Source organism: Cinclus cinclus, chromosome 37, assembly GCF_963662255.1.
Source record: "Cinclus cinclus chromosome 37, bCinCin1.1, whole genome shotgun sequence".
In the NCBI taxonomy this organism is placed as follows: Eukaryota; Metazoa; Chordata; class Aves; order Passeriformes; family Cinclidae; genus Cinclus; species Cinclus cinclus.
In genome coordinates this window covers 180,484-200,584 of record NC_085082.1, presented here as the reverse complement: position 1 = coordinate 200,584, position 20,101 = coordinate 180,484, and the positions used below count along the sequence as shown (strand labels likewise).

General features: G+C 58.0%; 1 protein-coding gene across 1 annotated transcript in view; it reads left to right on the top strand.

The window, feature by feature from the left end:
• Positions 1-20,101, top strand: part of LOC134056009 (uncharacterized) — a 262,164-nt gene that overhangs the window by 110,680 nt on the left and 131,383 nt on the right. The window contains exons 14-15 of the mRNA XM_062512488.1: positions 4,246-6,189; positions 12,969-14,396. Of these exons, the coding sequence (XP_062368472.1) occupies positions 4,246-6,189; positions 12,969-14,396 (3,372 nt within the window). The remainder of the gene's footprint in view (positions 1-4,245; positions 6,190-12,968; positions 14,397-20,101) is intronic.

Genomic DNA, 20,101 nt, shown 5'->3' with positions numbered 1-20,101 from the left:
TTTGTAGGGGTTTGGGGGGTTTGTAGGGATTTGGGAGGTTTCGTTTTCTGGGGTGTGTCTATAGAGGGCTCTCTATAGGGAATTTGGGGGGTTCGTTAGGGGATTAGGGAATTTCTAGGGGTGTCTGTAGGGGATTTGGGGGGGGTCTGTAGGGGATTTCCGGAGATGTGTATTTGAGATTTGTGGGGGGGCTATAGGGAATTTGGGGGTTCCGGGGGTCTATGGGGGATCTTTAGGGGATTTGGGGGGTCTTGCGTCTCTGTAGGGGTTTGGGGAGGTCTGGGGGTGTCTCTGGGGGATTTGGGGGGTCTGGGGGCTCTGTAGGGGATTTTGGGGGGTCTGGGGTCTCTATGGGGTATTTAGGGATCTGGGGTCTCTATGGGATTTTGGGGGTCTGGGGTGTCTGTAGGTGATTTGGGGTGGGGGTCTGGGGTCTCTATGGGGGATTTTCAGGGTCTGGGGACTCTAAAGTGGATCTTGGGGGGTCTGGGGTCTCTATGGGTGATTTGGGGGTCTGGGGTTTCTGTAGGGGATTTGGGGAACTCTGGAGGATTAATAGGGGATTTGGGGGGGTCTGCGGTCTGTTCATGGGATTTTGTGGGGTATGGGGTCTCTGTGGGGGATTTGGGGGGTCTGGGGTCTCTAAAGTGGATTTTGGGGGGAGTCTGGGGTCTCTATGGGGGATTTGGGGGGTCTGGGGTCTCTACGGAGGATTTGGGGGGTCTGGGATCTCTATGGGGGATTTGGGGGGTCTGGGGTCTCTATGGGGGATTTGGGGGGGTCTGGGGTTTCTGTGGGGGATTTTGTGGGTCTGGGGACTCTAAAGTGGATCTTGGGGAGGTCTGGGTTCTCTATGGGGGATTTGGGGGGGACTGGGGTCTCTGTAGGGCATTTGTGGGGTCTGGGGTCTCTGGTTGTTCTTGCCAAGGCATCTTGGTTATCAAACTGCAAATGCGGATTAAATCCACAGCTCTCTCTGTGTCAGCTTCCACAGTGTTGGTCTCAGCCTGGGTCCTATAGCGGTGCCAGTCTCGGTCTCAAATGTCACTCTTGGTTTTGGAGCGGACCCAATCCCAGTGCTGGTAGCAGTACCGGTGCTGGTCCCAGAGTTCTTCCAGGGCCAATCTCAGTCTCGGTTCTGGCGCCGGTGCCAGTCTTGGTGCTGGTTCCGGTGCCGCTCCCAGTGTCAGCCCTGGAGTCCTGCCAGTGCCGGTGCCAGTGTCGGTCCCAGGACAGTGCTGGAGCACTCCCGGTGCAGGTTCTAGTGTCGGTGTTGGTCTCAGTCTTGGTCCCAGGGCCAGCTCTGGGGCCGGTTTCGCTCTCGGTCTCCTTCTCAGTCCCAGGCCTAGTTCCGCTTCTGGAGCGTTGATGGTCTCAGTTCTGGTGTCGGTTCTGTTCCCACTCTTGGTCTCGGTCTCCATTCTGATTTCGGTCTCATTCTTGGTGCTGCTGCTGGTTCTGGTGCCGCTCGCGGTCTACGGTCCCTCAGATTTTCGTCCCATTTTGGTGATTCTAGGATCAACTGGGCGGATTTAGGCTGGACTGCTGCTCACTTTTGGAGAACATGAGCCCCATTTGGGTGATTTTACACCGCTTTGTATGGATTTCAGGGGCCTTTGGCTGATTTTCTGCCAACCCTGGTGGATCTAGGCTGCATTTGAGGCCCTTTTCTGAAGATCTTAGGGCAAACCAGGCCCTTTTAGAACCAGAGGGCCCCTTGGCCCCGCCCCTTTCCCCTCACAGTTCCCGCCCTTTCCTTGACCCCGCCCCTTTGCCCTCACAGTTCCCGCCCTTTCCTTGACCCCGCCCCTTTGCCCTCACAGTTCCCGCCCTTTCCTTGACCCCGCCCCTTTCCCCTCACAGTTCCCGCCCTTTCCTTGACCCCGCCCCTTTGCCCTCACAGTTCCCGCCCTTGCCTTGACCCCGCCCCTTTGCCCTCACGGTTCCCGCCCTTTCCTTGACCCATCCCCTCCCAGTTCGGTTTCGGAACTGGGAATGAGGAGGGGGAGGAGGAGGAGGAGGGAGGAAGAGGCGGAGCGGCAGCAGGAAGCAGGAGCAGAGAAGGAGCGAATCAAGCGCGCGGCTCCGGAGCTCCCTGAACTCGCAGCCTCCCCGGGACCATCGCCCCCCATCCCGCAGGTGCCCGGGGAGGGGGAGCTCGTCCCAAATATCCCGGGGGGGGGGGGGGTCCCTGGGTTTGGGGTTCCCTGGGGGGGATGTTTGGATCTCTCTGGGCTCCGGAGCCGCAGGTGCCCCTCGGGGGGACATCGATCGGGGGGTCCCCGGGAGGTGTTTTTGGGGGTCCCGGTGGCTGGCGGCAGGGCCCCGGCGGGGGGCGGGGGGATGCGGGTCCCCCCGCGGTGGGGATTGGGCTTCCCGGGCCGGGCCCTGCGAGCTCTGCCGGGGCCACGTGGGGACCGCGCGGGACCGGCGGGATCGGCGGGGGACAGCGGTTTTGGGGAGCCCCGGGAGAGCCGCGGCTTCCTGGAGCGGGAGCCCGGAGAGAGGAGAGCCCCAGAAGGGCAGAGCGGGGACCCCGAGAGGGGGGGACCCCTGGGATTCCCGGGATCCCGGCGGGGGGTGCTGGGGCTGGAGGGGCGGGATGGCCGGGAAAGGGGATCGGGGGTCCTTGGGACGGAAGCGGCTGCTCCCAGTATGAGCCCGCTTGCTCCCCGCGTGTGGTTCCAGTTTCCTCGGCACTCCCACTAGGAGCCCAGTCACTCCCAAGTCATGGCCTGATTTCATGCAATTTGCCCCCAGCACGGTCCCCGTTGCTCCCAGTTCCTCCCACTTTGCTCCAGTGCGTTTCCAGCTCCCCCAGCTGCCCATACCATAGTTCCAGTCACTCCCAGTACGATCCCAGTGCGACTCCAGTATGATGCCAGTCTCTGCCTCCAGGGCCCCAGTCGCTCACACTTGCCCCCGGTTGCCCCAGCATGCTCCCAGTTTTCCCCCAGCACATTCCCAGTTGCTCCTAGCTAGGTCCCAGTCAGCACCCCTGTGGTCTCAGATACTCCCAGTATATCCCAGTAGCCCTGAACAATCTCCTAGTCATTCCCAGGCACTGCCAGTTACCTCAGCGTGGCTCACTTGCCCCCAGTTGCATCCCAGTTGCCCCTAGAATAGTCCCAGTGCCTCTCTGCATGGTTTGTTTATTTATTTTTTGGGGGGAGTGGGTTCGTTTGGAGAATGCAGAACTCCAAAGCTGAGCCGAAAATGCCCCTTGGGGGACATTGGGGGGTCCTGGTGGCAGCTGCCGGCAGAGGCAGCCTGGAGGAGCAGAGCCCTGTGTGCCCCAGGATCCCAAAGTGGGGAGCCCAGAGAGGGGGGAGCGCCGAGATTCGTGGGACCCTCAAGAGCCTGGAGAGGGGCAGGGGGGAGTCCATGAATCCCCTGCGCCCCAGACAGAGAATAAGGGGGAGAAGGGACCGTGGGACCCAAAAACCCCCAGCATCCCTAAATAGGGAGATGGAAGAGGGGAGAGCTTTGTGGATTCCTGGGACTCCCAGCAGCCTGGGGAGTGCAGGGACCGAGGAGATGGGGGACCCCCAATACAAGCGTGAGCCCCAGAGCTGGGACAGGGGGGAACCCCTGAACACCAGAGGAGAGGGACCATTCCCAGGAGCTGGTGGGAGGCATTTCCAGGCCTGAATGTTGGCTGTTTGGGAGGTTTTTATGGGCGCCAGTGCCCGGGGACTTCTAGAGATGGACTTGGGCAGGCAGAACCCGCAACACAACATGCTCATCCCTTGTTTTAGCCCAAAGCAGGATTTCCCATTCCCAAACCTTGGCCCGTTGGAGGAGGAGGAGGCTCTGAGGAAGAGGAAGCTGCCCCAGGATAACCAGGCAGGTGAGGAGGAATTCACTGCCCCTTTTAACCCTCTGTCCTGCTCCATCTCCCAGCCCAGCAGGGCCCCCAGCTGCAGGACAACCCCGCTGCCGGCGCCGTCGTGCCGGGGTCGCGCTGGGGGGTTCTCCTTCCCCTTCCCTCTGGCACGGAGGCAAATCCCATCCTCTCCTTGTCCTTCCTGCCCCAGACAAGGAGCTGAGGACAGAGACCATGGAGGACAAATCCCCGCGGCAGAACCTCGAGGAAGAGGTCGTTTGGAGCGGCTCCACGTCGCAGGAATCCAGCGGGGAGGAAGAGCCGCGGAGATCCCGCATGAGGAGGGGCTGCAAACGCAGATCACGGGGATCTGAGGAGGAAAGACCCAGCCTGGGCCGGGCAGGGGGTCGGAGATGGAGCCGGAGCTCGGACCTGGTGGTTCATGAGCAGCTTCATGATGGGGAGAAGCTCCACAAGTGTGAGGAGTGCGGGATGAGCTTCAGATGGAGGAGCAGACTTATCTGTCACCAGAGGATCCACACCGGGGAACGGCCCTACAAGTGTGGGGATTGTGGGAAGGGCTTCAGACGCCGTTCCGACCTGATCCGTCACCAAAGCATCCACACTGGGGAGAGGCCCTACAAATGTGGGGATTGTGGGAAGGACTTCAGGCAACGTTCCAGCCTAATCTGTCACCAAAGGATCCACACTGGGGAGAAGCCCTACGAGTGCTCAGAGTGTGGGATGAGGTTTCCCGTCAACTCCCAGCTCATGCAGCACTACCAGACACACACGGATGAGAGACCCTACGAGTGTCCTGACTGTGGGAAGGGCTTCAGGAAAAACTCCACACTCATGAGACACCGGCGCATCCACACTGGGGAGAGGGCCTGCATATGTGAGGATTGTGGGAAGGGCTTTAGGGAACGTTCCAAGCTGGTCCAGCACCAAAGGATCCACACTGGGGAGAGGCCCTACATATGTGGGGATTGTGGGAAGGGCTTCAGACGCCGTTGCAACCTGATCCGTCACCAAAGCATCCACACTGGGGAGAGGCCCTACAAATGTGGGGATTGTGGGAAGGACTTCAGGCAACGTTCCAGCCTAATCTGTCACCAAAGGATCCACACTGGGGAGAAGCCCTACGAGTGCTCAGAGTGTGGGATGAGGTTTCCCGTCAACTCCCAGCTCATGCAGCACTACCAGACACACACGGATGAGAGACCCTACGAGTGTCCTGACTGTGGGAAGGGCTTCAGGAAAAACTCCACACTCATGAGACACCGGCGCATCCACACTGGGGAGAGGCCCTACGAGTGTCTCGAGTGTGGGAAAGGCTTCAGCGACAGCTGCAGGCTGATGTACCACCGGAGGATCCACACTGGGGAGACGCCCTACAAGTGTGAGGAGTGTGGGAAGAGTTTCCGGCTGAGCAGCCAATTGATCCGCCACCAGAAGATCCACACTGGGGAGAGGCCCTACAAATGTGGGGATTGTGGGAAGGATTTCAGGCAACATAGCACCCTGATCCGTCACCAATTTATCCACACTGGGGAGATGCCCTACGAGTGCTCAGAGTGTGGGAAGAAGTTTCCCGTCAACTCCCAGCTCATGCAGCACTACCAGACACACACGGCTGAGAGGCCCTACAAGTGTCCTGACTGCGGGAAGGGCTTCAGGGATAACTCTAGGCTTGTTATTCACCGGCGCATCCACACCGGGGAGAAGCCCTATGAGTGTGAGGTGTGTGGGAAGAGCTTCAGCAACAGCTCCTCACTGATCCTCCACTGGAGGATCCACACTGGGGACCGGCCCTACAAGTGTGAGGAGTGTGGGAAGGACTTCAGGCAACGTTCCAACCTAATCCGTCACCAAAGGATCCACACTGGGGAGAGGCCCTACGAGTGCTCAGAGTGTGGGAAGAGGTTTTACTGCAGCTCCCAGCTCATGCAGCACTACCAGACACACACGGATGAGAGACCCTACGAGTGTCCTGACTGTGGGAAGGGCTTCAGGAAAAACTCCACACTCATGAGACACCGGCGCATCCACACTGGGAAAAGGCCCTACAAGTGTGAGGATTGTGGGAAGGACTTCAGGCAACGTTCCAACCTAATCCGTCACCAAAGTATCCACACTGGAGAGAAGCCCTACGAGTGCTCAGAGTGTGGGAAGAGGTTTTACTCCCGCTCCCTGCTCATGCAGCACTACCAGACACACACGGATGAGAGACCCTACGAGTGTCCTGATTGCGGGAAGGTCTTCAGGAAAAACTCCAACCTCATCATCCACCGGCGCATCCACACCGGGGAGAGGCCCTATGTGTGTACTGAATGTGGGAAAAGCTTCTCCTGCAGATCAGCGTTGACCATACACCAACGGAGGCACCAGTAAGGGAAGCCCTGTGAGGACCCACGTTGGGCAGAGCCTTGGTGACCCACATTCCCTGGAATCCATGCTGGGAAGACACTCGGCTGGTTATACTTTTGTTTTGGCCTCCCCATACTATCTGCTCCTGTGGCACCCTCCCCACATCTCTGTATCACGGTTCCATCTTAGTCATTTTCTGGGGAAGGAGGGGCAGGTGAAGACGGCAGAGGAGGGTACAGGAAGACAGGAGCAGGCGAAAGAGGCGTTGGTGGGAGAGGAGGGTATCCCTGAGCACCAGTAGGTGAGGGAGGAGGGTATCCTTTGGCAGGGGGTGTGTAAGTGGGTCAGGTGAAATCGGGCCAGGTGAGGTAGGGTCAGATTCCCTTGATCCCATGGGGGCTACCAGCAATTCACCATCCATATCATCGATCCGATATAAACTTTTCATCCAATGCCAGGTGTTCTATACAACGCTTCCCTTGGACACAACCCATGCAATTATTGTTTTCAGGTACTTTAACAATCATTAACCCACACTCAACCAGCCACTCTGGTGTTTCCTGCAAATAGAAAAATGAATCAACGTAGGGAACTTTGTCCAATCTGCCCTCCTGTTTACAAAAGATCAGTAACTGTGAAATCACATCAGATGGCAAAGACAAGTTTTCCGGACACATTTTCCCATGCTGCAAGACATATTTCGGCCACCAAGTGTTATAATAATCAATCAACCTTATGTAACTCTTGCCCAAAATTACCTTCCTTCCAATGTGCTAATGAGCAGCCCAAAGGAGAAGTGTGTGGTGTGGGGGCACTGCCGCCCAAAATCCGTTTAATCTTCTCCGTGTTACAGCTACAATAAACCACTGATGCCGAACCTGCAACGCTTTCGCGATTGACTGACGGACGGCACCGCGGCAATACCAGGAATTCCTCAGCCCAACCACACGCGCCTTTCGCTGCGCCTAACTGGCAGGCAACCAGGCCAGAGTAAAAGCACCTTACCTTTCTCCAGGGGACGTTGTGAGCGGCGGGGGGTCCCGGTGCCGACGGGCTTCCCGAGAATCCCTCGGTGCCGGCTGGGGCGTGATCGGGTCGCGGGGTCCTCAGCAGCGCTCACAAGGTCCCATCTGGGTCGCCAAAATGTTAGCGTGGAAACGCATAATCACAGGATGATTATATGCAGGTGGTTTCATTGAAGAGCTTGGGGAGCCGGGGTATAAACCCAAATCTGACTCCAACGTGGATTCGAGATGGACGTGTTTTTATACCCTTTTCATGATATAGCTGTATATTAATTATTAAACCTGTATTGGTATCATATCTACGTTGATCTTATCCAAGTATCAATTCTTGCAATTTTCATCAGGTCCCCCAAATATCGTTTCCCGAGATTTTTATTACAATTAAGCAATAATTACATTCAACTACCAAACAATCATTACATTTAACAATCGTATCATATGATGATTACGTAGGTGCAGATTCACCTGACCTAATTCATTCCAAAGGCCGAGTTCCCTTGCCCAGGCCTACCAGACCAACCTTTCTTCCCATCCCCTGAATCCTTGGTAATTCCCATGATTTTTGAAACATTTTAACCCTATGCTAACACAGGGAGTTTGGCAGGGCCCTACACAGGACAGAGCAGGACGGGAGGGACCCCTGGGTGGGGCAGAACCGCCTCGGTTCGCATCGTCCCGATGCAGCCATCGTGGTCCATACGGTCCCAGTCCATGCCATCCCAGTTTGTGCAATCCCAGTCGGGATGGCCCTGATCCATCTGGTCCCAGTCTGTGCAATCCCAGTCCATGTGATCCCATTTTGCACCATCCCAGTCTCTATCGTCCTGCGTATCTTTCGGGTGATTTTATGTCAACCCTGGTGGATTCTGGATGCCCTTGATGCCCTTTTCTGCTGATTTTAAACCAAACCAGGCCCTTTTAGGAGCGCAGTTCCCTTTGGCCCCGCCCCTTTCGCCTCAGAATTCCCGCCTTTTCCCGGGCCCCGCCCATTTCCTTCATCCGGACTTTTCATTGGCTTTTTCCCTTTTTCCCATCCATGTCCCGCCCATCTATTGGCGCTTTCCCCTGCGCATGCTCAGGACGCCGGAAGTTTCCTCAGCGGGCGCCGCCATCTTTTGTCCCGGTCTCCCGGGCCGGTTGCAGCATGTCCGAGACCTACGGTGGGGCTTGGGCATCTTTAGGGGATTTATAGGGGATTTGTAGGGGTTTGGGGGGTTTGTAGGGATTTGGGAGGTTTCGTTTTCTGGGGTGTGTCTATAGAGGGCTCTCTATAGGGAATTTGGGGAGTTCGTTAGGGGATTAGGGAATTTCTAGGGGTGTCTGTAGGGGATTTGGGGGGGGTCTGTAGGGGATTTCCGGAGATGTGTATTTGAGATTTGTGGGGGGGCTATAGGGAATTTGGGGGTTCCGGGGGTCTATGGGGGATCTTTAGGGGATTTGTGGGGTCTTGCGTCTCTGTAGGGGTTTGGGGAGGTCTGGGGGTGTCTCTGGGGGATTTGGGGGGTCTGGGGGCTCTGTAGGGGATTTTGGGGGGTCTGGGGTCTGTATGGGGTATTTTGGGGATCTGGGGTCTCTATGGGATTTTGGGGGTCTGGGGTGTCTGTAGGTGATTTGGGGGGGGTCTGGGGTCTCTATGGGGGATTTAGGGGGGTCTGGCGTCTCTAAAGTGGATTTTTGTGTGGGTCTGGGGGGTCTGTAGGGGATTTTGGGGGGTCTGGGGTCTCTATGGGAGATTTGGGGGGGTCTGGGGTCTCTATGGGGGATTTAGGGATCTGGGGTCTCTATGGGATTTTGGGGGTCTGGGGTGTCTGTGGGTGATTTGGGGTGGGGGTCTGGGGTCTCTATGGGGGATTTTCAGGGTCTGGGGACTCTAAAGTGGATCTTGGGGGGTCTGGGGTCTCTATGGGTGATTTGGGGGTCTGGGGTTTCTGTAGGGGATTTGGGGAACTCTGGAGGATTAATAGGGGATTTGGGGGGGTCTGCGGTCTGTTCATGGGATTTTGTGGGGTATGGGGTCTCTGTGGGGGATTTGGGGGGTCTGGGGTCTCTAAAGTGGATTTTGGGGGGAGTCTGGGGTCTCTATGGGGGATTTGGGGGGTCTGGGGTCTCTACGGAGGATTTGGGGGGTCTGGGATCTCTATGGGGGATTTGGGGGGTCTGGGGTCTCTATGGGGGATTTGGGGGGGTCTGGGGTTTCTGTGGGGGATTTTGTGGGTCTGGGGACTCTAAAGTGGATCTTGGGGAGGTCTGGGTTCTCTATGGGGGATTTGGGGGGGACTGGGGTCTCTGTAGGGCATTTGTGGGGTCTGGGGTCTCTGGTTGTTCTTGCCAAGGCATCTTGGTTATCAAACTGCAAATGCTGATTAAATCCACAGCTCTCTCTGTGTCAGCTTCCACAGTGTTGGTCTCAGCCTGGGTCCTATAGCGGTGCCAGTCTCGGTCTCAAATGTCGCTCTTGGTTTTGGAGCGGACCCAATCCCAGTGCTGGTAGCAGTACCGGTGCTGGTCCCAGAGTTCTCCCAGGGCCAATCTCAGTCTCGGTTCTGGCGCCGGTGCCAGTCTTGGTGCTGGTTCCGGCGCCGCTCCCAGTGTCAGCCCTGGAGTCCTGCCAGTGCCGGTGCCAGTGTCGGTCCCAGGACAGTGCTGGAGCACTCCCGGTGCAGGTTCTAGTGTCGGTGTTGGTCTCAGTCTTGGTCCCAGGGCCAGCTCTGGGGCCGGTTTCGCTCTCGGTCTCCTTCTCAGTCCCAGGCCTAGTTCCGCTTCTGGAGCGTTGATGGTCTCAGTTCTGGTGTCGGTTCTGTTCCCACTCTTGGTCTCGGGCTCCATTCTGATTTCGGTCTCATTCTTGGTGCTGCTGCCGGTTCTGGTGCCGCTCGCGGTCTACGGTCCCTCAGATTTTCGTCCCATTTTGGTGATTCTAGGATCAACTGGGCGGATTTAGGCTGGACTGCTGCTCACTTTTGGAGAACATGAGCCCCATTTGGGTGATTTTACACCGCTTTGTATGGATTTCAGGGGCCTTTGGCTGATTTTCTGCCAACCCTGGTGGATCTAGGCTGCATTTGAGGCCCTTTTCTGAAGATCTTAGGGCAAACCAGGCCCTTTTAGAACCAGAGGGCCCCTTGGCCCCGCCCCTTTCCCCTCACAGTTCCCGCCCTTTCCTTGACCCCGCCCCTTTGCCCTCACAGTTCCCGCCCTTTCCTTGACCCCGCCCCTTTGCCCTCACAGTTCCCGCCCTTTCCTTGACCCCGCCCCTTTCCCCTCACAGTTCCCGCCCTTTCCTTGACCCCGCCCCTTTGCCCTCACAGTTCCCGCCCTTGCCTTGACCCCGCCCCTTTGCCCTCACGGTTCCCGCCCTTTCCTTGACCCATCCCCTCCCAGTTCGGTTTCGGAACTGGGAATGAGGAGGGGGAGGAGGAGGAGGAGGGAGGAAGAGGCGGAGCGGCAGCAGGAAGCAGGAGCAGAGAAGGAGCGAATCAAGCGCGCGGCTCCGGAGCTCCCTGAACTCGCAGCCTCCCCGGGACCATCGCCCCCCATCCCGCAGGTGCCCGGGGAGGGGGAGCTCGTCCCAAATATCCCGGGGGGGGGGGGGGGTCCCTGGGTTTGGGGTTCCCTGGGGGGGATGTTTGGATCTCTCTGGGCTCCGGAGCCGCAGGTGCCCCTCGGGGGGACATCGATCGGGGGGTCCCCGGGAGGTGTTTTTGGGGGTCCCGGTGGCTGGCGGCAGGGCCCCGGCGGGGGGCGGGGGGATGCGGGTCCCCCCGCGGTGGGGATTGGGCTTCCCGGGCCGGGCCCTGCGAGCTCTGCCGGGGCCACGTGGGGACCGCGCGGGACCGGCGGGATCGGCGGGGGACAGCGGTTTTGGGGAGCCCCGGGAGAGCCGCGGCTTCCTGGAGCGGGAGCCCGGAGAGAGGAGAGCCCCAGAAGGGCAGAGCGGGGACCCCGAGAGGGGGGGACCCCTGGGATTCCCGGGATCCCGGCGGGGGGTGCTGGGGCTGGAGGGGCGGGATGGCCGGGAAAGGGGATCGGGGGTCCTTGGGACGGAAGCGGCTGCTCCCAGTATGAGCCCGCTTGCTCCCCGCGTGTGGTTCCAGTTTCCTCGGCACTCCCACTAGGAGCCCAGTCACTCCCAAGTCATGGCCTGATTTCATGCAATTTGCCCCCAGCACGGTCCCCGTTGCTCCCAGTTCCTCCCACTTTGCTCCAGTGCGTTTCCAGCTCCCCCAGCTGCCCATACCATAGTTCCAGTCACTCCCAGTACGATCCCAGTGCGACTCCAGTATGATGCCAGTCTCTGCCTCCAGGGCCCCAGTCGCTCACACTTGCCCCCGGTTGCCCCAGCATGCTCCCAGTTTTCCCCCAGCACATTCCCAGTTGCTCCTAGCTAGGTCCCAGTCAGCACCCCTGTGGTCTCAGATACTCCCAGTATATCCCAGTAGCCCTGAACAATCTCCTAGTCATTCCCAGGCACTGCCAGTTACCTCAGCGTGGCTCACTTGCCCCCAGTTGCATCCCAGTTGCCCCTAGAATAGTCCCAGTGCCTCTCTGCATGGTTTGTTTATTTATTTTTTGGGGGGAGTGGGTTCGTTTGGAGAATGCAGAACTCCAAAGCTGAGCCGAAAATGCCCCTTGGGGGACATTGGGGGGTCCTGGTGGCAGCTGCCGGCAGAGGCAGCCTGGAGGAGCAGAGCCCTGTGTGCCCCAGGATCCCAAAGTGGGGAGCCCAGAGAGGGGGGAGCGCCGAGATTCGTGGGACCCTCAAGAGCCTGGAGAGGGGCAGGGGGGAGTCCATGAATCCCCTGCGCCCCAGACAGAGAATAAGGGGGAGAAGGGACCGTGGGACCCAAAAACCCCCAGCATCCCTAAATAGGGAGATGGAAGAGGGGAGAGCTTTGTGGATTCCTGGGACTCCCAGCAGCCTGGGGAGTGCAGGGACCGAGGAGATGGGGGACCCCCAATACAAGCGTGAGCCCCAGAGCTGGGACAGGGGGGAACCCCTGAACACCAGAGGAGAGGGACCATTCCCAGGAGCTGGTGGGAGGCATTTCCAGGCCTGAATGTTGGCTGTTTGGGAGGTTTTTATGGGCGCCAGTGCCCGGGGACTTCTAGAGATGGACTTGGGCAGGCAGAACCCGCAACACAACATGCTCATCCCTTGTTTTAGCCCAAAGCAGAATTTCCCATTCCCAAACCTTGGCCCGTTGGAGGAGGAGGAGGCTCTGAGGAAGAGGAAGCTGCCCCAGGATAACCAGGCAGGTGAGGAGGAATTCACTGCCCCTTTTAACCCTCTGTCCTGCTCCATCTCCCAGCCCAGCAGGGCCCCCAGCTGCAGGACAACCCCGCTGCCGGCGCCGTCGTGCCGGGGTCGCGCTGGGGGGTTCTCCTTCCCCTTCCCTCTGGCACGGAGGCAAATCCCATCCTCTCCTTGTCCTTCCTGCCCCAGACAAGGAGCTGAGGACAGAGACCATGGAGGACAAATCCCCGCGGCAGAACCTCGAGGAAGAGGTCGTTTGGAGCGGCTCCACGTCGCAGGAATCCAGCGGGGAGGAAGAGCCGCGGAGATCCCGCATGAGGAGGGGCTGCAAACGCAGATCACGGGGATCTGAGGAGGAAAGACCCAGCCTGGGCCGGGCAGGGGGTCGGAGATGGAGCCGGAGCTCGGACCTGGTGGTTCATGAGCAGCTTCATGATGGGGAGAAGCTCCACAAGTGTGAGGAGTGCGGGATGAGCTTCAGATGGAGGAGCAGACTTATCTGTCACCAGAGGATCCACACCGGGGAACGGCCCTACAAGTGTGGGGATTGTGGGAAGGGCTTCAGACGCCGTTCCGACCTGATCCGTCACCAAAGCATCCACACTGGGGAGAGGCCCTACAAATGTGGGGATTGTGGGAAGGACTTCAGGCAACGTTCCAGCCTAATCTGTCACCAAAGGATCCACACTGGGGAGAAGCCCTACGAGTGCTCAGAGTGTGGGATGAGGTTTCCCGTCAACTCCCAGCTCATGCAGCACTACCAGACACACACGGATGAGAGACCCTACGAGTGTCCTGACTGTGGGAAGGGCTTCAGGAAAAACTCCACACTCATGAGACACCGGCGCATCCACACTGGGGAGAGGCCCTACGAGTGTCTCGAGTGTGGGAAAGGCTTCAGCGACAGCTGCAGGCTGATGTACCACCGGAGGATCCACACTGGGGAGACGCCCTACAAGTGTGAGGAGTGTGGGAAGAGTTTCCGGCTGAGCAGCCAATTGATCCGCCACCAGAAGATCCACACTGGGGAGAGGCCCTACAAATGTGGGGATTGTGGGAAGGATTTCAGGCAACATAGCACCCTGATCCGTCACCAATTTATCCACACTGGGGAGATGCCCTACGAGTGCTCAGAGTGTGGGAAGAAGTTTCCCGTCAACTCCCAGCTCATGCAGCACTACCAGACACACACGGCTGAGAGGCCCTACAAGTGTCCTGACTGCGGGAAGGGCTTCAGGGATAACTCTAGGCTTGTTATTCACCGGCGCATCCACACCGGGGAGAAGCCCTATGAGTGTGAGGTGTGTGGGAAGAGCTTCAGCAACAGCTCCTCACTGATCCTCCACTGGAGGATCCACACTGGGGACCGGCCCTACAAGTGTGAGGAGTGTGGGAAGGACTTCAGGCAACGTTCCAACCTAATCCGTCACCAAAGGATCCACACTGGGGAGAGGCCCTACGAGTGCTCAGAGTGTGGGAAGAGGTTTTACTGCAGCTCCCAGCTCATGCAGCACTACCAGACACACACGGATGAGAGACCCTACGAGTGTCCTGACTGTGGGAAGGGCTTCAGGAAAAACTCCACACTCATGAGACACCGGCGCATCCACACTGGGAAAAGGCCCTACAAGTGTGAGGATTGTGGGAAGGACTTCAGGCAACGTTCCAACCTAATCCGTCACCAAAGTATCCACACTGGAGAGAAGCCCTACGAGTGCTCAGAGTGTGGGAAGAGGTTTTACTCCCGCTCCCTGCTCATGCAGCACTACCAGACACACACGGATGAGAGACCCTACGAGTGTCCTGATTGCGGGAAGGTCTTCAGGAAAAACTCCAACCTCATCATCCACCGGCGCATCCACACCGGGGAGAGGCCCTATGTGTGTACTGAATGTGGGAAAAGCTTCTCCTGCAGATCAGCGTTGACCATACACCAACGGAGGCACCAGTAAGGGAAGCCCTGTGAGGACCCACGTTGGGCAGAGCCTTGGTGACCCACATTCCCTGGAATCCATGCTGGGAAGACACTCGGCTGGTTATACTTTTGTTTTGGCCTCCCCATACTATCTGCTCCTGTGGCACCCTCCCCACATCTCTGTATCACGGTTCCATCTTAGTCATTTTCTGGGGAAGGAGGGGCAGGTGAAGACGGCAGAGGAGGGTACAGGAAGACAGGAGCAGGCGAAAGAGGCGTTGGTGGGAGAGGAGGGTATCCCTGAGCACCAGTAGGTGAGGGAGGAGGGTATCCTTTGGCAGGGGGTGTGTAAGTGGGTCAGGTGAAATCGGGCCAGGTGAGGTAGGGTCAGATTCCCTTGATCCCATGGGGGCTACCAGCAATTCACCATCCATATCATCGATCCGATATAAACTTTTCATCCAATGCCAGGTGTTCTATACAACGCTTCCCTTGGACACAACCCATGCAATTATTGTTTTCAGGTACTTTAACAATCATTAACCCACACTCAACCAGCCACTCTGGTGTTTCCTGCAAATAGAAAAATGAATCAACGTAGGGAACTTTGTCCAATCTGCCCTCCTGTTTACAAAAGATCGATAACTGTGAAATCACATCAGATGGCAAAGACAAGTTTTCCGGACACATTTTCCCATGCTGCAAGACATATTTCGGCCACCAAGTGTTATAATAATCAATCAACCTTATGTAACTCTTGCCCAAAATTACCTTCCTTCCAATGTGCTAATGAGCAGCCCAAAGGAGAAGTGTGTGGTGTGGGGGCACTGCCGCCCAAAATCCGTTTAATCTTCTCCGTGTTACAGCTACAATAAACCACTGATGCTGAACCTGCAACGCTTTCGCGATTGACTGACGGACGGCACCGCGGCAATACCAGGAATTCCTCAGCCCAACCACACGCGCCTTTCGCTGCGCCTAACTGGCAGGCAACCAGGCCAGAGTAAAAGCACCTTACCTTTCTCCAGGGGACGTTGTGAGCGGCGGGGGGTCCCGGTGCCGACGGGCTTCCCGAGAATCCCTCGGTGCCGGCTGGGGCGTGATCGGGTCGCGGGGTCCTCAGCAGCGCTCACAAGGTCCCATCTGGGTCGCCAAAATGTTAGCGTGGAAACGCATAATCACAGGATGATTATATGCAGGTGGTTTCATTGAAGAGCTTGGGGAGCCGGGGTATAAACCCAAATCTGACTCCAACGTGAATTTGAGATGGACGTGTTTTTATACCCTTTTCATGATATAGCTGTATATTAATTATTAAACTTGTATTGGTATCATATCTACGTTGATCTTATCCAAGTATCAATTCTTGCAGTTTTCATCAGGTCCCCCAAATATCGTTTCCCAAGATTTTTATTACAATTAAGCAATAATTACATTCAACTACCAAACAATCATTACATTTAACAATCGTATCATATGATGATTACGTAGGTGCAGATTCACCTGACCTAATTCATTCCAAAGGCCGAGTTCCCTTGCCCAGGCCTACCAGACCAACCTTTCTTCCCATCCCCTGAATCCTTGGTAATTCCCATGATTTTTGAAACATTTTAACCCTATGCTAACACAGGGAGTTTGGCAGGGCCCTACACAGGACAGGGCAGGACGGGAGGGACCCCTGGGTGGGGCAGAACCGCCTCGGTTCGCATCGTCCCGATGCAGCCATCCCGGTCCATACGGTCCCGGTCCATACGGTCCCAGTCCATGCCATCCCAGTTTCTGCAATCCCAGTCGGGATGGCCCTGATCCATCTGGTCCCAGTCTGTGCAATCCCAGTCCATGTGATCCCATTTTGCACCATCCCAGTCTCTATCGTCCTGCGTATCTTTCGGGTGATTTTATGTCAACCCTGGTGGATTCTGGATGCCCTTGATGCCCTTTTCTGCTGATTTTAAACCAAACCAGGCCCTTTTAGGAGCGCAGTTCCCTTTGGCCCCGCCCCTTTCGCCTCAGAATTCCCGCCTTTTCCCGGGCCCCGCCCATTTCCTTCATCCGGACTTTTCATTGGCTTTTTCCCTTTTTCCCATCCATGTCCCGCCCATCTATTGGCGCTTTCCCCTGCGCATGCTCAGGACGCCGGAAGTTTCCTCAGCGGGCGCCGCCATCTTTTGTCCCGGTCTCCCGGGCCGGTTGCAGCATGTCCGAGACCTACGGTGGGGCTTGGGCATCTTTAGGGGATTTATAGGGGATTTGTAGGGGTTTGGGGGGTTTGTAGGGATTTGGGAGGTTTCGTTTTCTGGGGTGTGTCTATAGAGGGCTCTCTATAGGGAATTTGGGGAGTTCGTTAGGGGATTAGGGAATTTCTAGGGGTGTCTGTAGGGGATTTGGGGGGGGTCTGTAGGGGATTTCCGGAGATGTGTATTTGAGATTTGTGGGGGGGCTATAGGGAATTTGGGGGTTCCGGGGGTCTATGGGGGATCTTTAGGGGATTTGTGGGGTCTTGCGTCTCTGTAGGGGTTTGGGGAGGTCTGGGGGTGTCTCTGGGGGATTTGGGGGGTCTGGGGGCTCTGTAGGGGATTTTGGGGGGTCTGGGGTCTGTATGGGGTATTTTGGGGATCTGGGGTCTCTATGGGATTTTGGGGGTCTGGGGTGTCTGTAGGTGATTTGGGGGGGGTCTGGGGTCTCTATGGGGGATTTAGGGGGGTCTGGCGTCTCTAAAGTGGATTTTTGTGTGGGTCTGGGGGGTCTGTAGGGGATTTTGGGGGGTCTGGGGTCTCTATGGGAGATTTGGGGGGGTCTGGGGTCTCTATGGGGGATTTAGGGATCTGGGGTCTCTATGGGATTTTGGGGGTCTGGGGTGTCTGTGGGTGATTTGGGGTGGGGGTCTGGGGTCTCTATGGGGGATTTTCAGGGTCTGGGGACTCTAAAGTGGATCTTGGGGGGTCTGGGGTCTCTATGGGTGATTTGGGGGTCTGGGGTTTCTGTAGGGGATTTGGGGAACTCTGGAGGATTAATAGGGGATTTGGGGGGGTCTGCGGTCTGTTCATGGGATTTTGTGGGGTATGGGGTCTCTGTGGGGGATTTGGGGGGTCTGGGGTCTCTAAAGTGGATTTTGGGGGGAGTCTGGGGTCTCTATGGGGGATTTGGGGGGTCTGGGGTCTCTACGGAGGATTTGGGGGGTCTGGGATCTCTATGGGGGATTTGGGGGGTCTGGGGTCTCTATGGGGGATTTGGGGGGGTCTGGGGTTTCTGTGGGGGATTTTGTGGGTCTGGGGACTCTAAAGTGGATCTTGGGGAGGTCTGGGTTCTCTATGGGGGATTTGGGGGGGACTGGGGTCTCTGTAGGGCATTTGTGGGGTCTGGGGTCTCTGGTTGTTCTTGCCAAGGCATCTTGGTTATCAAACTGCAAATGCTGATTAAATCCACAGCTCTCTCTGTGTCAGCTTCCACAGTGTTGGTCTCAGCCTGGGTCCTATAGCGGTGCCAGTCTCGGTCTCAAATGTCGCTCTTGGTTTTGGAGCGGACCCAATCCCAGTGCTGGTAGCAGTACCGGTGCTGGTCCCAGAGTTCTCCCAGGGCCAATCTCAGTCTCGGTTCTGGCGCCGGTGCCAGTCTTGGTGCTGGTTCCGGCGCCGCTCCCAGTGTCAGCCCTGGAGTCCTGCCAGTGCCGGTGCCAGTGTCGGTCCCAGGACAGTGCTGGAGCACTCCCGGTGCAGGTTCTAGTGTCGGTGTTGGTCTCAGTCTTGGTCCCAGGGCCAGCTCTGGGGCCGGTTTCGCTCTCGGTCTCCTTCTCAGTCCCAGGCCTAGTTCCGCTTCTGGAGCGTTGATGGTCTCAGTTCTGGTGTCGGTTCTGTTCCCACTCTTGGTCTCGGGCTCCATTCTGATTTCGGTCTCATTCTTGGTGCTGCTGCCGGTTCTGGTGCCGCTCGCGGTCTACGGTCCCTCAGATTTTCGTCCCATTTTGGTGATTCTAGGATCAATCGGGCAGATTTAGGCTGGACTGCTGCTCACTTTTGGAGAACATGAGCCCCATTTGGGTGATTTTACACCGCTTTGTATGGATTTCAGGGGCCTTTGGCTGATTTTCTGCCAACCCTGGTGGATCTAGGCTGCATTTGAGGCCCTTTTCTGAAGATCTTAGGGCAAACCAGGCCCTTTTAGAACCAGAGGGCCCCTTGGCCCCGCCCCTTTCCCCTCACAGTTCCCGCCCTTTCCTTGACCCCGCCCCTTTGCCCTCACAGTTCCCGCCCTTTCCTTGACCCCGCCCCTTTGCCCTCACAGTTCCCGCCCTTTCCTTGACCCCGCCCCTTTCCCCTCACAGTTCCCGCCCTTTCCTTGACCCCGCCCCTTTGCCCTCACAGTTCCCGCCCTTGCCTTGACCCCGCCCCTTTGCCCTCACGGTTCCCGCCCTTTCCTTGACCCATCCCCTCCCAGTTCGGTTTCGGAACTGGGAATGAGGAGGGGGAGGAGGAGGAGGAGGGAGGAAGAGGCGGAGCGGCAGCAGGAAGCAGGAGCAGAGAAGGAGCGAATCAAGCGCGCGGCTCCGGAGCTCCCTGAACTCGCAGCCTCCCCGGGACCATCGCCCCCCATCCCGCAGGTGCCCGGGGAGGGGGAGCTCGTCCCAAATATCCCGGGGGGGGGGGGGTCCCTGGGTTTGGGGTTCCCTGGGGGGGATGTTTGGATCTCTCTGGGCTCCGGAGCCGCAGGTGCCCCTCGGGGGGACATCGATCGGGGGGTCCCCGGGAGGTGTTTTTGGGGGTCCCGGTGGCTGGCGGCAGGGCCCCGGCGGGGGGCGGGTGGATGCGGGTCCCCCCGCGGTGGGGATTGGGCTTCCCGGGCCGGGCCCTGCGAGCTCTGCCGGGGCCACGTGGGGACCGCGCGGGACCGGCGGGATCGGCGGGGGACAGCGGTTTTGGGGAGCCCCGGGAGAGCCGCGGCTTCCTGGAGCGGGAGCCCGGAGAGAGGAGAGCCCCAGAAGGGCAGAGCGGGGACCCCGAGAGGGGGGGACCCCTGGGATTCCCGGGATCCCGGCGGGGGGTGCTGGGGCTGGAGGGGCGGGATGGCCGGGAAAGGGGATCGGGGGTCCTTGGGACGGAAGCGGCTGCTCCCAGTATGAGCCCGCTTGCTCCCCGCGTGTGGTTCCAGTTTCCTCGGCACTCCCACTAGGAGCCCAGTCACTCCCAAGTCATGGCCTGATTTCATGCAATTTGCCCCCAGCACGGTCCCCGTTGCTCCCAGTTCCTCCCACTTTGCTCCAGTGCGTTTCCAGCTCCCCCAGCTGCCCATACCATAGTTCCAGTCACTCCCAGTACGATCCCAGTGCGACTCCAGTATGATGCCAGTCTCTGCCTCCAGGGCCCCAGTCGCTCACACTTGCCCCCGGTTGCCCCAGCATGCTCCCAGTTTTCCCCCAGCACATTCCCAGTTGCTCCTAGCTAGGTCCCAGTCAGCACCCCTGTGGTCTCAGATACTCCCAGTATATCCCAGTAGCCCTGAACAATCTCCTAGTCATTCCCAGGCACTGCCAGTTACCTCAGCGTGGCTCACTTGCCCCCAGTTGCATCCCAGTTGCCCCTAGAATAGTCCCAGTGCCTCTCTGCATGGTTTGTTTATTTATTTTTTGGGGGGAGTGGGTTCGTTTGGAGAATGCAGAACTCCAAAGCTGAGCCGAAAATGCCCCTTGGGGGACATTGGGGGGTCCTGGTGGCAGC